General features: G+C 46.0%; 1 protein-coding gene across 8 annotated transcripts in view; it reads right to left on the reverse strand.

Annotated features, from left to right (window-relative positions):
• Positions 1-17181, reverse strand: part of MCC (MCC regulator of WNT signaling pathway) — a 417242-nt gene that overhangs the window by 103642 nt on the left and 296419 nt on the right. For all 8 annotated transcript variants that reach the window (XM_037167030.2, XM_037167029.2, XM_037167031.2 and 5 more), the window contains one exon: positions 4595-4708. In XM_037167030.2, the coding sequence (XP_037022925.2) occupies positions 4595-4708 (114 nt within the window). The remainder of the gene's footprint in view (positions 1-4594; positions 4709-17181) is intronic.

Genomic DNA, 17181 nt, shown 5'->3' on the forward strand with positions numbered 1-17181 from the left:
ATGGGAATGTTTTGACCATAAATATGTCAGAAGGGAGATGAATCGATCCTTAACAGAGCAGAGAGAACATTGCCCACTATTCCCTCACTATTCTCTACACAAGCTGCTTTGTCTTTGCAGGCTTAAATTCTCAGAAACACCTGCGGTCACCTTTTAAAATGCCAGGTTCCAGTTAAAAGCACTCACAATTCCTTCTCTTTTTCTTTTTAAATCTCACCAATAAGAATTATTAACAATGGTTGGCTTTATAAGGTTGTAAAGTAGACTTAACACCATTGTATATTTTTCCTTAATAAAAAAACCCTTTCTCTAAAAAACTTATGTATTAAAATAAAAGTATTAAAAAAAGTTTTAATTCACCAGGGCCCACCATTGAAACATTATAATGCTATGTCTCCAGTTTTTTCTATCGCATTTTTATTACTTTTATAATCAGAAGGAAAATATTTTAGATTTTACTTTCCTTAAAATCTAGTTGAATCTACCCAAGTTAAAACTGAACACCCCTGGCGGCAGCACGCCCCACGTGAGGAAAGAACACCGGTAGTCTCGCCTGGGCTCCGGCGCTAAGCTGCTCGTCCACCCTGGGGAAAGCAGTTAACTTCTCCACGTGGCCTGTCAAACGTGGGAGTACAGGACCTCAAATACACGGGGTCTTTCCTCCCTACTCCAACAGATATGATTATGAGACACGAGGTTTCGGAACTTTCCACAGGTCATTCTAGACTGAGGGCTGTGGCAGCCTGCTTTTCCCGTCTCCAAATTCCCACATAAAAACAGACGGTGCACCTACACAGCACGGCCGAGCCCTTAGAAACAAGGTGTCCCCTGGAGCAACCAAACCCACGCAGGTAGAGACAAACCACCACTGTCCACAACACCCGAGTGGTGTCTGTGTGGGCCGAGGCGGAGGGAAACAGCCGGAGTGACAGACCCCAGTCTTGGAAAAACCCCCAAATAACCACTAAGTATACACAGGAGGGTGAAGAGGGCCAACTGGAGAACAGCGGCTAGAACCGGGAGGGCTTTTTTTGCCTAGAGTGAGCGAGCAAGGGGCCCACAGTAAGATCTGAAGGGACCAAATCAGCTCCACCCTGTGAACTTTCAGGTCGGATCCCAGGACCCCTCTCCAGGAGGAGGAGCTGCTGGGAGTGAGTCAGAATTGAGTACCGGAGACGGAGGAAAAGCCGGGTCCAGGTAGAGCTGGGGAGGGAACACAGCCAGGCCGCGCTGGAAAGCAGACTGCCACAGCTCGGACAACGTGACAACAGGAGGCTCAGCTATTTGAACTTAAAAAAATTTAGAAGGCCATCTTACACCCTGCTCTCTGAAAGTTCAAGGAAACCATTTTTCACATAAACATGAAAAACAAAAGTATTGAGGTTAAATTCCACACAAAAGTTACGAGAAGAAAGGAGCAGAAAAACATCCCTACAAAACCGTGAAGCATGCCACAAAGCAGACGAGAGGGGAGAAAAAGCCCAAAACAACCGCTTACTATTTCAAAATAAGTTAGAAGACTTTTAGAAAATAAAATGACAAAAGACATGAAAGAAATAATTCACAATTAGAAAACTTTGGAAGGTAATAGAACACAGAAAAAACAAAGAAAATAAAAATGCATTTCAGAAATAAAGACTAAACTGGGAGGCACGCAGGAGGGGACAAACACAATATACAATGTCTCAAGAGAAACAGTGTGCAGAACAGGAAGAGCAGTAAAAAGGGAGAATGGAAGGGTCGGAAATCGTGACAGATGCTGAAGACGGGCAAAGAGAATCTAACATACAAATACCAATCATCCTTTCTTGCTTTGGCAAGGGAACCAAACTAATCTTAAACACGAGAATTAAAAAAACCCTTACCTGAAATTTAAAATATTGATTTAAAAATAAGTCAAAACAATGCACAGCAAACTTGAGAACACTGAACCAGAAAGGCTAAGAGTGAGAGTTACCCCAGTAAAATTACTGGACTAAAAAAAAAAGAAAAAAAATGCTATAGGTGTCTAGAATAAGTAAGTGTCTATGAGAGAAAAGCAAGTTTTATTATTAAGACTCTCAGAGCAACACTCTGCCAAAAAAGAATAAAAAAACCCCATATTCAAGTAAAGAAAAGATGAGCCAAGGGTTTCATATCCATCAAAAATGCCTTTCAAGTATGAAGGGCACAGACACATTGTTATTAACAGGGAAGAACTTGGAGGTTCGACTCCTCCTCCCGGAGGAATCTAAAAAGCGGGAGTGAAACTGACACGGCACAGTGCAAACATTAAACGTGTGGTTTACTTGCTGAAGACTAAGAGGGAGAGAGTGTAAGATACAATGGCCATGTGGCCAGGCAGCGGGCAAGAAACTGGGGAAATGAGGAGAGCATAAGGAAAAAGAAACTTCCTAAAACTCTTCTCAGCAGCTATATTTGTCATAGTAGTGTTAATATTATCCCAAGATTGTTTGCATATAATATGGAATACAGCTAATAAGCAATTATAAAATATTCTAATTAAATCATTTGCTGTAACCTTAAGAACCAGGATTTTTATTATGAAAAGAAAGGAGATACAGAGAAAATACAGAAGAAGCTAAAAGAACAAGTACCCTGTAGTCTCCTCTGAGAAATTCAGCAAGGACGGTATTGAGGGCTGGTTTGGGCCTGCCTGAGCCTCCACACAAGAAGCAAGGGTAAGGCAGAATCGACTTGGCTTTTACCTTTGGGAAATATGAAACTTGAACGGGGCAATTCAAATAGGAGCAATAACTCCTAAGGTATTTTATCTTAAAAGTTATACATACATATGTAGATAGATAGATAAATACATACATAAATTCCTGGCCATGTATGAAAACAATGACCTAATTAAGCAAACAACTAGAAAAGGTACAGAATCGCAGAAATAGAGATCACATGGAGGTTTATCAGCAGGGAGGGAGAAGGGAGAGAATGGGAAGGAAAAGGTACAGGGAATAAGAAGCTTAATTGGTAGGTACAAAATAGACAGGGGGAGGATAGGAATAGTATAGGAAATGCAGAAGCCAAAGAACTTACGTGTATGACCCATGGTCATGCGCTAAGGCGGGGGGAATGCTGGAGGGAAGGGAGGTACAGGGTGGAGGGGGGCAAAGGGGAGAAAAGGGACAACTGTAATAGCATAATCAATAAAATATACTTAAGGTAAAAAAAATAATTACTTAGAAGCAACGGCACCCTTAGCATCCAGATTGTAGTCTTGAAACACCATATTTTTCTCAGTGAAACCAGGGCTACTTGGAGCGTGGTTAATTTCAGGTTTAGAGTAAAAAAATGTACTAGGTGAGCCTGGAAAACTACTAGGTCCACATTAAAACACTCAAAAGCCAACTTGAAGAGGTTGTTACTGACCGAAGACACTAAAATCTGAGTTTCTACAAGAAAAATAATTACAATGAGTTGAAACCCAAATACATTTAAATCCATAAATTGATTAAAATATTCTAAAAACAATTAGGTACTTTTAGAGCCTCATGGGCAATTAATTCATTAACCTGGAAAATGTTAAATAAATGAAAAGAATCAATAAAAGGAAAAGCATTTATTCTGCTTTTCCTCTATGAACTATACCATTGTTTCAACAAATCTTAAGTGATGAATGTTGTCTCTTGAAGGCAATTAATAACTAAGGAAGAATTAATAACTAAGAGTTAATAACTAAAGAAGAAATAGTAGAATTGCAGTATCGTGATTTGTAAGTTTTAACAAATAAATGAACCTAGGCATTGAGTACCAATAGCTGCTAACATCACAAAAAGCAAGACAACTGGACATTACGTGCTGCCCAGTGAAACAAACACCCTCTGACGTCACGCCAAAGGGTCCGGACACGAATCCGGCTGAGCCTCTAGACCCAGCTGCCAATCTGCAGGACGTACGGGGGCAGGGAAACGTGGTGAACTGCACCACGAGTGTTCAGTCGGCAGCATCCAGACTGTGGGAGACTATAGGTCAACTGGCCAGGATTTGACAGATTAATCATAGAGCAAACACGGAACAGAGGAAAAACCTGTAAATTAAGAGATCCAAAGAAAACAGTTGTTGTTGTTTTTTTAATCCTCACCCGAGGACATTTTTTCACTGCTTTTAGGGAGACGGAATGTTGATGTGAGAGAGAGACACTGGTTGGTTGTCTTCTGTAAGCATCCTGGTCGGGCACTGAATCTGCAACACATGTAAGTACCCGGACTGGGAATCGAGCCCACGACCTTTTGGTTAAGGGGCAAGACATGCCCCTTGCTCAAACAACTAGACACACTGGCCAGGGCAAAGAATGCAGTTTTTAAATGGGCAAGACTAAACTTTACTGTCTATAGACATCAGCAGGAAACTAAAGAAACGAGAAACATGACTATAAAAGTCACGGCAGCGTCACCTTCAGGGGAGGGAAGGTGGGATTGGGGATGACCTACAGGGTCTGTCTGTGGGCCGGACAGTGGTTATGAGAATGTTTACTCGTTAAGCTATCCTGCATTTGGTGGGAATTTCTGAATCTTCGTTTTATCTCTCTCTCACACTTGCGCGTGCACACACACACAAATGTTAGAAGTCTTTCCAGATGTCTCACCTGTGCCTTGGCCAACTTCTTTTCCAGAAGGTCCCGTTCCCGCTCCGTTTGCTGCAGGCGTTTATTAAGCTCTGCTATGTCTCCTTTTAGCGATGCCAGGGCTGCCAGGTGGAGCTGTGGCGACAGAAAGAAAGGAGCACCAGGTTAGACCCTTCGGCAGAAACTCATTTCCTTCCTTTCATTTCCCGTAATTAGTGTGATCGAATAAAAAATGTCTCATCTCAAATGGGACGCCTTGGGTGCTATCAATCTCAGGGGACAAAGGGCATAAATCAGATGCCTTACACGAAGCTGGGTTGTATAATCTCCCAACATATAACGGGAGAAAACTGTTCTCTATGGGCAGTGAGACCTAACTTTGGCTGGTCAAATCAGGGCAGGGAGCGAAGCTCCCATCCTGAAGTCTTTCCCTGAGCTCCTGAGCAAGGACGGTCCGAAGAGCTGGTGTGGGGCTGCCTGATTTTCAACCTAAGAAGCAAGGATAAGGCAGAGCCGACTTAGCTTTCACCTTGGGAAAAAGTTGCACAGGGCAATTCGATTACCCACATCGATGTGTGGACAACGGACAAGGGGCTGAGTTTTAAGGAAAAAGTGGGAGCACTGATTTCTTAAGATGGTCTCCTCTTAAAGCTGGCCTGTTAACTTCCTTGTCAGAACACTCTTCCTTCCTGTCCCCACGCCAGACTAGGCTGACGAGATGCTTCTGTGCTAGCAGGCCCTCTCTTACCAGCAGAAACCAACCACAAACCCATCCAGATATCCTTCCCTGGCCAATTCTGTCACATTAACTGGAGCTAGAAAGAATCTTCTTTTTTTTAAAGCCTTTTTAAATTTACTCAGAGAGAGGAGAAGGGAGGGAGAAAAAGAGGGAGAGAAACATCAATGTGAGTACACTGATTAGTTGCTTCTTCACGCCCTCAACTGAGGACCTGGCCCGCAACCCAGACATGTGCTCTGACTGGGAATTGAACTGGCGACCTTTTGGTTCACAGGCCTGTGCTCAATCCACTTAGCCATGCGGGCCAGGTCTAGAAAGAATATTCTTCACTAACAGATCTCAAAGGGGATGGGGAGGATTGGAAGAGATGAGCCAAAGAATATATATACATTTATGCATACCCATGGGCACAGACAAAAATATGATGAAGGTTGGCAGAGGGGTGGGGCAAAGGGGTAAAATGGGGGACATCTATAATAGAGTCAACAAGTAAAAAAAAATGGTTTCCACCAGATAACAAAAAGTAGGTACCATGCACTTCTGGGATCTCGACTGCTCATCTTTCAAGTTCTGAACACTGAGCTTCAGCTGCGGGTACACCTACGACATACGGGACATACAGACATGTCTTCTGGGGCTTTTGGGGCCAATGGATGAGACTATCTAAGATCCATTCAAAACACTAATCCCAGAGCAATACCGCCTTTCAACCTTTGCTCTCTGAGTCACTGCTTCTCATCCATCTTCACTGTCAGTTCCAGGTGGAGCCCGGACCGTTCCTTCACTGGATTCCACATCACATTTGTGTGACTGACTAGAATCAACAAACCATCCCTCTTTTGGAGGTTGTGTTTTTCTTTTTTTTAAGCTTCTGCCAAGAGAGATTTAAAGTAAGGAGTGAGCAAATAAATGTGATCTTTAAAAATGGACACAGTACAACAGTATGTAATTCAACTTTGAAGATTTTAATTTCAGGTTTAGAAAGATGCCCTTTTCTGCAACCTGCTCCATGCGCACTGCACGCTGTTGGCTGGTGGGCTTGGGGGAGCGGCGCTGGGAGGGAGGGAAGGAGATGGAGATTCAGGGCAGGGACTGGGGTTTCAAAGCAGTTGTTTATGTTAGACTATAACAGCCGAGAAAGTGACTTCACTTAATTGCGTCGGGGCTGCAAACCAACAGATCAATAGCCCATGTAAAGTCAGGAATGCTTGAAATTTAGAAAAGGAAATGTCAGGCAATCTGGTGGTGTTTGCCTTCTGAAGTAGGGCTTGGGCCACTCAAAAAAGGTCACTTTGGGTTTCAGAAACAAGGTTTTTGATGAATTCTCGGCACAAACACCACAGTGTTCCCCTTGTTCCCATTGCACAATCGTTCTGAGGCTGTTTTGCTTCCTGTGTGGTGGAGAGGGACACAACTTCGCTCCCTTAGCGGCTGGGGTGACCCCTCCACCTAGGAACTGCCAATCCGAGGATTTCCTCCAGCGTCGGACACTGTGCCCTATTATACCACTAGGTCAAGTCTGGGGAGCAGAGTCTCCACCTCACTTCGGGGGATGAGGATAAAATACAGAGAGCTGAAATATTAGCTAATAAGGGAGTGGGAAGGAGGACCCTAACCGTGTTAACCTTGTTTCCTCCCTTCTAACACGTCCCTGCCTTCTGGAGGAAGAGCTGGGGAAGAGTTAGGTGGGAAAGGCTGTATACGCCACATCACTTCATGAACGGGGTCAGATGGGGAGCAACCGGAGTAGTTGTTTCCATCCCAGCGCACGGCAGAGGGGGTCCAGGGTGGGTCCTTGCCACTGGGCACAGCACTGGGCTTGGCACCAACAGCTTCTGGCCTCCTCGGCAGGAAGACCCGTGGGGTGAGCATTGGGGGAAAGCCCTTCACTCCCTGGATGGAAGATGCCTCATCCACAAAGTCAGAGCGGACCAGTTGTTCTTCACCTTCCTTGGGTCACAGACTGCTTAGAATCTCTTAAATATGTGCACCCCTCTCCTACAGAAGAGGATACATTTGGGGTTCATGCATTTGTTCCACCCAATAATTATGGTGGTAACACACTCTGGAACCTATCCATGAACCCCAGATTAGGAAACATCTGGAGTAGATGCCAGCTCTGTGATCCCACCTAAGTTCTGCAACTGTCTGATATGTCATAACATGGAAGTAGCCTGGCACCTGACAGCTCCCACTTCCGCATCTGCAAGTGAGTGACTGAAACCCAGGGATTCATTTGCTGCCTCAAGGTCCCATGGATCTTGTAACACCAGGACCAGGGCTGCCAGTACCCTTTCCTCACTACACAACGTTGTGCGTGACAATAATTTTCAGGGTTTTTTTATGTGGATCACATTTTTACTTAAAATCGTTCCCTCTATTAAAGTAAAAAAATGTAACAGAAAAATAAACCAGAAGAACAGCATTTTAAAGGTTAGTGGTAGCCTCTGGGTAGTTTCAAACTATTTTTGGATACTAAAGTTGTTGTTTTTTTTTTTTTAAGAAAAAGAAGTTTTTGTACTAAAGAAAAAAGAGTTGAAATGGTATTTTCCGCACATGTAAGCTGTAGCATAAAAACTGTAAAGGTTATTTTCCTTCCTTGCTGTATATCTTCTTTCTTATCCATCAGCTTTTTCTGAGAAGGTAAAATTTAAAAAATGAGGTAGAATATACACATGTCCCCTAATTGTACTGACAATTAGCAGAAGCCACAACTACAGAGGGAGAGAGAGAGGGAGGGAGGGAGGGAGGGAAGGGAGGGAGGGAAGGAGGGGGGAAAAGTCTGCCCACAAGTCACAAGATGTGCTGCTTGGAACCGAGCGGACAGGCCCCTCCCTCCCCACCTGAGATGAAGGAAGATGAGTTGAGTTCCCTCCACAAGGTGTGCTGCACACCCCCTGTGAACTTCACTTCGGCAGCTCTCCTTGCCCCACCTTGTCCATAACTCAGTCATTGAAAGCTGGCTAGCCCTCCGCTCTTTTTGGGTCTCACCTCCTCATTCTGCCAGAGCTGGTGGCAGCTCTGCGAGTTCATAAGCTAAAGAGTTTGTGGGCGATGCTACAAGCACTATGACGGAGCCTGTGCACACATGTACAGAGGTCTTTCTGTGTAATTCTTAACAGGAGTGACAATGAGTTTAAATCTCAGAAAGACAAATTTACCCAAACAACCAAAATGGACAAATATCTCTTATATAATAGGAAAATTACATATATATCATGTTGGGGGATCTTTTTACCCATATTCTGGTCCTGAAATGGCCTCCAATTGGAGTAAAGCTTTAGATATACGAGTATGAACTAAGAAGTACCATTAAATGAAGATTTTCCATTAACCAAAGAGAAAGAAAATATGTGATGTTTGGAGCCTATGCTAGTCTCTTCCCAACACATTTCTTTCTTCAGGCTCAGGAACAAGACCTTGATTTTCAGCCAGGCATATTGCAGCTCAGCTAAAATGTCCTAGTTCTCAGCCTCCCTTGCAGCTGGAGCTAGATGTAGCCATGTGGCAAAGTCCGGGCCAGTAAGATGGCATCAGAACTATCATGTGGGGGTTCTGGGAAAACCTTTTTGAAAGAGGCCCTGCCCTTTTTCTCTCCCTCCATCCTTGCCGCTTGGTACAATAATGTGACGGGTGAGCTCCGGCAGCCACCCTGCTTCATAAAGATGAGCTCCATCCGCCTCCCAGGGAGCCGAAAGGTGCCTGACTCCCTACGGCCACCCTACTGCCTTCGGACTGCCTCACCCAGACTTCTGGGACAGAGCAGAGAGAAACAGACCTCTGCTGCATGGACCACCCTCATGTGGAGGTACTCTGGCAAATGAAGTGGATTTACTTGTTTATAGAGAACCAGATACACCTGGGCTCAACTGTCATTGATGCCACTTACTGGTGGACTCCCTTTGCACAATTTATTGAATCGCTGTGCTGCAGGGCTGTCGTACAGAGAAAACGAGACGGCTTCCACAGCACGGTGTCCGGAACCAGGGGAGCACTCCTCTCCTCCAGGCGAGTTTAAGTCAACAAGCTTCACGTCCACAGCCTTCTCAGACTAAGTCCCATCAGGGGGGTGAGAGGAACACCCAGATGAATGAGTAACACAGTCCTGTTGCAGAGCACCTGGCTTCCTGGTGGGTGTTGCCCCGGACTGAGAGGCCACAGCTGCTTTGCTGGCTTCTACTGAGGTCCAGAGGTTTATCTGAAGGAGATGGCTGGCAAGGCTCTTAATTCTCTGTGAAATTTTAACCCAAGGCCTAAACAAGGCTCAGAAGGGCCCTTGACACTTCTGTACAAACCTGGGTCTAGTGCACGAAGGATATAAATCTGTACATGTCTCATGTCTAGAGATAAAAGGCATTGATTCCCTAGGCTATTTTCAGCCCTGCTTCACATTCATTTTACCGCGTGTATCCAAATGCAACTAAAGCACCTGGAAATCTGGCTGCAAGATAACTGTCAAAACAGTTGTTATTTTTGGACGAAACATGACTTGTCTAATATTTCACTGTTCAACTGGCTGAGAGGACAAGCTCAGTTGGCCTCCGACGGATCAAGTGCCCAGCTGCCTGGGGCCCAGGTGAGAAGCTAGCAGTGGCGTTGTGACAGCCTCTCCTGCTGGCTCCTCCTGGGCTAAGTGGATACATGTCTTTCCTGTTATGCATTAGCCATGAGAAAAAGGGCTTCGCACGTCTTAAGATGCCCTTTTAAGCCAGCGGCCCAATGACTGATGAGCCCCAGGAACATCACTGCGTATCTACAGCAAGGTGCTTCTCCACCTTGCTCTGCTGGCAACAAAAACAACACGCACAAGCGGGCACAGTCCCGTTCACGCTGCACTGTCCTGTCTCCTGTGCACTGTCCCACTGGACCGTCACCATCACCCCACTGCCCCAGGGTCTGGGAAAGCTGTGATTTCCAGCTGCTGAGGGACCACGTTGGTGAGGAAATCCAGGACCCGAATCAAGGCTGTCAAACTCTAAGCCCAACATGTTGCTCATCTTTCTGAGATTTTGCTCTGCTCTTTAACAGCACTGCCTTCAAAGGGACCAATGGCTTCCGCAGCCTTGCCCAAGACAGAGCAGTGAATTCATCCCGAGTCTCCATGGAGACAGGCCCCGAGGGGCACCAAGGGAGTGACGGCTGAGCCAGCCCTCCCAGCTCAGCTGGCAGGCAAGCTCACCCAGGCAAACTGTGCTTGTTCTCTTTCTCTCTCCTTTACTTACTCTGGCTCTTTGAATGGCGCTCCTGTAAGCCATGCCATTCGCCACCAGGCTGCTCCTGTTTCCTTCCCACCAAGAGATGGTGGGAATTACCCTTCTGCCCTGACAGAGCTGCTTGCCCTCCAGATAGAAGGGGTGGACAGTTTTGCTTATGTCTGAGAGATGACAGTGGGTAGTACCAACTTCTCTCACCTAGTGAACTGTTCTCTTCCTTAAAGGAGAAAAAAACAAACGCAACCAAACATTACCAAGCCCACACTCTTGGCAGGTTCTACACTAAGTGCTTTCTATTCTTCACCTAATCCAATCAGCTGAAGAGCCCTGCAGAAGAAAGGCAGCGTCAAAACCCCAGTGCCAGATGCTCAGAACACTTCAAGTATCTAGTCAACTCGATAGTAATAAAATCATATTAATAGTTACCAGTTGCTTAATGTTAATGGATACCAGGGACTTGGGCTCAGCACAATTTCACGCAGTATCTTTTTTAATCCTGACCACAATGCTGTGAGACAGGTGTCATTACCCCCTTCTGACAAATGAGGAAACCAGGGCCCAGAGGAGGGATAGGAACATCAGCCCAAGAACAGAAAACTAACAAAGAGCAGAACGACTGTTAACACACAGACGCTCCGTGCCCCCGTCTTCTCTGCTAAGTGCTCACCAGCCCTTCCAGCTCCACACGCCACTGCTCTCCGTCTTTGTCATCTGCGTGTGGGCCGGGGCACATGTGTGGGCGGGTGGAGGTTGTGTGGGACGGAAGGTCAGACCAGTGCATGGGCAGGAGGAGACCTGAGGGGGAAGCAGGGAGCGAGGACGGCGCAGGGCAGGCCCTCAAGTAGCAGAGGTGAAGCCTGGGGCTGGTGGCCAGCTCACTGGGTGTGATTTCGGGGATTCTCTTGAACTTCCTGCGCATTTTCATCCTTTTCAGAAGGGTTTGTACCAAATGGCCCCACCCTGAGTTCTGTGCTTGGGGCTCTGCATGCTTTATTTGCTCACTGGTTCCAGAAAAAAGCTACAGAAGCTTGCCACAGAAGGAAGCTTTGCTGTGTAGAACTGATCAGCAAAGATCTTTTTCCCCTTGAAATTGAAAGCACGGTCAGCATCACACACAAACTTATCACTGGCAAGGAAACTTGAGAATGTCTAGTTCAGTTTCCTTACTATGAAGACAAGAAACAGACCCAGAGAAACAAAGCTCGTCAAATTCCGATTTCCTCCTTCCCTGTCCAGAGGATTCTACTCTCCCATATGGCAACCCAGGAGCTTCTGGGTAGTGAATAAATGTGTACACGTATATCCCAGCCCTGTCCTTGGAAATAGCAAGGGACGTCTGTACATGAGAAAACAGCCTTATTCCGCTTCCTCTCCAAGACTCCCTACCCCCCAGGGGCTCTAATTCAGATAAAGAACAAACTCCACTCTGGCTGGTGTACTGAGCCCTGCTCTGCACACCAAAAGGTCACCGGTTCAATTCCCAGTCAGAGCACGTGCCAGGGTTGCGGGCCAGATCCCGGGTTGGGTATGTGCTACAGGCGGCCCATGGATGTTCTTCCCACACACTGATGTTCCCCTTTCTTTCACCCTTACTTTCCCTCTCTCTAAAAATAAATAAAGTATTAAAAGAAGGAACAAAATCCCTGGTAAAAGGGTAACGTTCCTTGCCAGATGGACACAATCAGGCCTGTTCCAGTGGCTTCTAGGACTGGAGCATTCCTACTTACAGCTGGAACTCCTGCTAGGGCCCCCTTGCTGAAAGAAAGGCTGACCACAGCCTTGAAACTTAAAATGCATTAAGTATCATCTGCAAGACTGCTCGCGGTGGGCAAATCACTTTTTGCAGCCCTAAATCAACTCCGAAAGCTTTCGTCTTTCATTTTCCCCATCATTTCATGGAGAGGTAGGTGGACCCGATTTTCTTTCTAAATCTCCACTCAATTCAGTTGTTGAAAACAAGCACTCTAAGGCCCCTTCGGCATGGCAGCACTGGAACCCCAGCCCAGCGTTCCTGTCGTGGGTGACGGCGCCAACTCACAAAGCGCCACGCCATCAGCCCTGGGCCCAACCCGAGGCAACTCTTTTCTTGCCTCAAATAAATGGTGGGGAGGTGCCTCCCAAGGAGGGAGTGACTCTCAAGAACAGGGGGGTCACCCAGACTGAGCACTGTGTGATTTGAAGATGACCCTCAATCTACCCCATCTGGGCACGCATGCTTCCCTAAGAAGTAAGTTACGGGACTTCTATGGGAAATAATATTAGCTAGTGTGTGGGTGCTCACTGTATGCCAGCTGCTGTATTAGGCATGTAATTCGTTGTCAATTCTTCTTTACATGGCCTTATGAACGGGGTACAGTTTAACCCCAATTTAAAGAAGCAGGAGTTATCCAATTAGTAAGTGGTGGAGCTAGAATGAAAGGCCAGGTCTGTCTAACCCAGAACTGGGGCACGGCTGCCACGCCTCACGCTTTGCAACAGGGCGTCCCACACTTCCCAGATCTTCGCAGACGCCCAGGACGCTGCTGAGGAGGGAAGGTCTCAGAGGGTTCCTTTCATCGGAGGGAAAGCAGAATGGCAAAAGTAGCGTGGGCAAAAGGTACTGTTTAAAATTCCCAATATTTTGAGGAACAACACCGTTCAGTTGATATCAGATCCAAGAAGGATCAAAGAAAAATTAAACTCCAGCTGTTTCTGTGCCCTGTGAGAGAAAGTTAAAGAGGACAATACTGCAGTGGAGGTAAAAAAAAAAAAAAAAAAACCCTTAATTATGCTAATTACACAGTACATGGGAGGAAGGGTCACCGTAGCTAAACATCTTAAAAAATAAAAGAAACCTCAACAGCCCTGACTGGTGTGGCCTAGTTGGTTGGGCACTGTCATGCAAAGCGCAAGGTCACGAGTTTGCTTCCCAGTCAGGGCACATGCCTGGGTTGTGGGCCTGTACAAGAGGCGAGTGGTGGATGTTCCTCTCCCTCTCTCTCTCCCTCCCAACCCCTCTCAATTAAAAAAAACCCTCTTAACAGGAGAACATTACATATATTTTAAAATATACTGTACAAATATTATAACACAATAATTGCTAGTAGGAATAAATTAACTTGGTATTTTGCACTAACGAATAATTTCTTACTTTTTGTAGTGTTGTTTTCAAGGAAAACCAGGGTTACACGGGTATACAGGATATTTGTAAAAAAACAGAGTAAAAAAAACCAAAACACTGCAATAAACCAGCAGCACCCACTTAAGTTTCCAGGTGGGCTGCGTCCTAATGCCACATCACGAAGGAGATGAAGATGAAACAATTAAATCCTGCTAATCAGAGGACATGAATATTTCAGTGTGCGCTAAATACTGATGTGACCCCTGAGGCAGCAACTCCCACAGAGAACTGTATGAACAGGAGTAAGAGAGCTCCTGACGAGGCCTGCATTGTTCATAAATTGTTACAGTGATCCAATTCAGCATGTATCGAATCCCCCATTCTAGAGAAACCAAGTACCTTTAATGGTGAAACAGTCAATAAACTCCACTGATTAGGAATGGCTGCGGTATTTTACAGCAGCATGAAAGGACCCTTTTTTTAAAAAACTGGATTGAGGACAGTGTTTTTTCTTTGGGAAAATGACCAAAGACTTAATTTTGAGTATGTGTGTACACATGCACACACATACATATTATACATTTACATGTATCAACACACATGTACATATAAACTTTATATAAAATCACATGGCACCTGCTTTCAGATTTAAATGCATTACCGGCTCAGAAAAGATACTTTAACATGCACCATTTCATTTAAAGAAGGTCACTTTAACAGCTTGATGCTGTAAACAAGCCCCCCTGGCAGTGAAGGCACAGGCGGGCCGTGGCTTCGCCTTCCTCACCCCAGAGCTGCTGACGGCTCTGGGAGGCTGACACTCGCTGGCACCTCATCCGAAGCACCAGGGACAGAAGGGACACATCTGAAACCTCTGCTCAGTGTTCTCTCCCGTCAGAGGGCCAGCTGACTGCTTCGGAGAACAGCGTGCTTAAACAGAAGAAAAGATCTGAATCTTCTTTCCTTTCCCCACCACCTGACCCAGCCAATACTAGTCCCGAGCAGGATCATGTTCCCAGAAAAAGAAGAAAATGGGAGAGGGAGTAGAGGGAGGGAAATGACAGGGGCAAATTCTTTAGTTAAGAGCACAGGCTGTATCTCGATCACAGGACAGAAATACAAACCCCAGTCTTGAGTGCCAGTTCAGCTCCAGGTAAGTTGTTAAAAATTTTCCCAGCCTTTGTTTACTCACCCTGTAAAATGGGAACAATGACTGTACGAAGTTGTGAAGATTAAATGAACACACTGCAGGTAAATGACCTAACCACAGTGCTGCTGGGCAGAATGCTAGCCACCATGACCATTATCACCTTAATTATTATGGTCATCACACCACGTTTTGTGCTCGCCACATGGGGTCAAAATAAAATTGGGCCCCGAAAGAGTGATGGGTTACGATTCTATCTTCTTGTTTACAGAAACCTGGATTAAGCAACCAGAGTGACTCATCATGTGGAGGCCCAGGTCACATTCATCACAGTCATCTATACTTTGCCTTGATTCAACGTGTGCATTTGAATTAGTTGCTCCCTGCACCAGGGCTGGGCCTGCAGGTAAGTGGGCAGGAGCATTCATCCTCCACAGCCTGGAACGGCAGTAGCCTCACACACAGTCTGCACCCCACTTCCTGGCTCTCACATTGCAAGGTGAGGGAGGATCAAGCACCAAGTGGGACGTGTACTGTGACCGCAACAGCAGTTACCGTAAAAAGTGTATCTAAAAGGTAACGCTCACCGCAGGCAAGGATATGCACGAAGATTTGCTCATGATTAACAAAATGATTAGTTGAATGAACTGCACGATATGCATAACACGCTATGTTATCAACAAAAGAGACACATACGTAACAAGTAACAGAGTAATCATAATTTTCTTTACAAATACTCCCTCGATTCATTCAGCTTGCTCTCCTCTCGTCCCCACCAACACCTGGAACAAGTTTTCCTTTTCCCCCGCATCCTGCCCCCGGCCTTTTACTCCTTTTTATTTTTACAACACTTATTACTACCTGAAATATATCATACAGATTTCTGGTTGATTCATTCCCCCACGAGACTATGAATTCCAGGAAGGCAGCCCGTCGAAAAACTGGGAAAATAGCCAATGAACAAGATGAACTGTGCCTGGCACATGGTGGAACTTCAGGCAGTATTTGTGGAGGAGATAAATTTAGAAAATTAGAAAATTCAGATAAAAGAACTTACATTATCCTTACCCCACCATCTACAGATCCCATCACTAGCGAATATCTGTTCAACATTTTTCTCATGTAAATAAAGTAGCTTATGTGAAACAGTATGTTTAATATAGTACTTCAAACTTTCTAAAGAATTCCCTGAATCATAGCATCCCCTCTAAGTTGTCAGATCTCTACACAGGGGTGTCAAATTCATTTCTACTGGGGGCCACATCAACCTCCCGGTTGCCTTCAAAGGGCCTAATGTAACTTTAGGACTGTATACATGGAACTGTTCCTTAACAGTTAAGTGAGAGCTCGGCACTGCCGTGGGGTAGAAACAAGGTGCCGGCCGAATAAAACAAGGTGGAGGCTGGATTCGGCCCGCGGGCCTTGTGTTTGCCACCTGTGCTCTGCAACAACCCTCCATTCTCCAGTGGCCCGTGTCCTGGTCCTTTTGACAAGTGCCCCCAGGCACAACATGACAGGTGCATTCTGGCCGGCACACTTCCTATGTGCCAGGGGCCAGGCCTTCCGTGGGCTTTCACTGGATTCACACCAAACAGGACAGCTGCTATTATTACTTCATTTCATAAAGAAACTGAGGCAGAACCAGATTTTCTAGTGCCCGAAACCCAGAACTCGCAATCTGACCTCTCCCATTCAGCACCGCTGCGTGTCATTTACTCTGAGTAACCACAGTCACACACTTGCACGTCACATGATCTCGTGTGGGACAAGGGAGAGACTCAGAGAAGTTAAGACTGTAGACTTGGACAGCACCCAGCACCAGATGGTTTACAGCAGCACTGCTCAAACTGGAAAAGCCACTGGTGTCGGAGTTTCAGTGAGATCCCTGCACTTGCTCTGGCAGGGCCTGGTGCTGGAGGGGAGGAGCGCTGGCAGGTGAAGGGCAAGATGAACTCTGTGGCCACACAAACCCCTAAAGACCCTGGCCCTGCAAGTGAGCCATTCACAAACCAAAGCAGGAGTGCCCCGCACCCCACCTGCCAGCAGCAGCCTGGCCCGGGCCCGGTGAGAATGCACAATCCCTTGCCAGATCACAAAGTCAGAAGTAGGGATGAAAGCTGTAGCACAAGCAAGTGAGCCACAGACTCGAATGCAGCTCCGTGGGGTGAGTCCAGCTCGACAGTCCTTTCTTGTGAGCGGCCACTTCTCTCTCAGCATCTCCTGCCCCTTTGCCTCGAGAAGCCGCAACACAATAGTAACTCAGATCGGTGAGTTAACAACTCAGCATTATTTTATTAATAAACAAAGCCTCCCTTTTTCCCTCTCCCCCTCTAAGGAGCACATTTTATCACATACGCCTTGACAATTTTCTCTCGTATAAAGTGATTTATTCCCCTTTCCTGCCCCCTC

This window comes from Artibeus jamaicensis, unplaced genomic scaffold (genome assembly GCF_021234435.1).
Source record: "Artibeus jamaicensis isolate MK-2021 breed Jamaican fruit bat unplaced genomic scaffold, CSHL_Jam_final contig_402, whole genome shotgun sequence".
Classification (NCBI taxonomy): domain Eukaryota; kingdom Metazoa; phylum Chordata; class Mammalia; order Chiroptera; family Phyllostomidae; genus Artibeus; species Artibeus jamaicensis.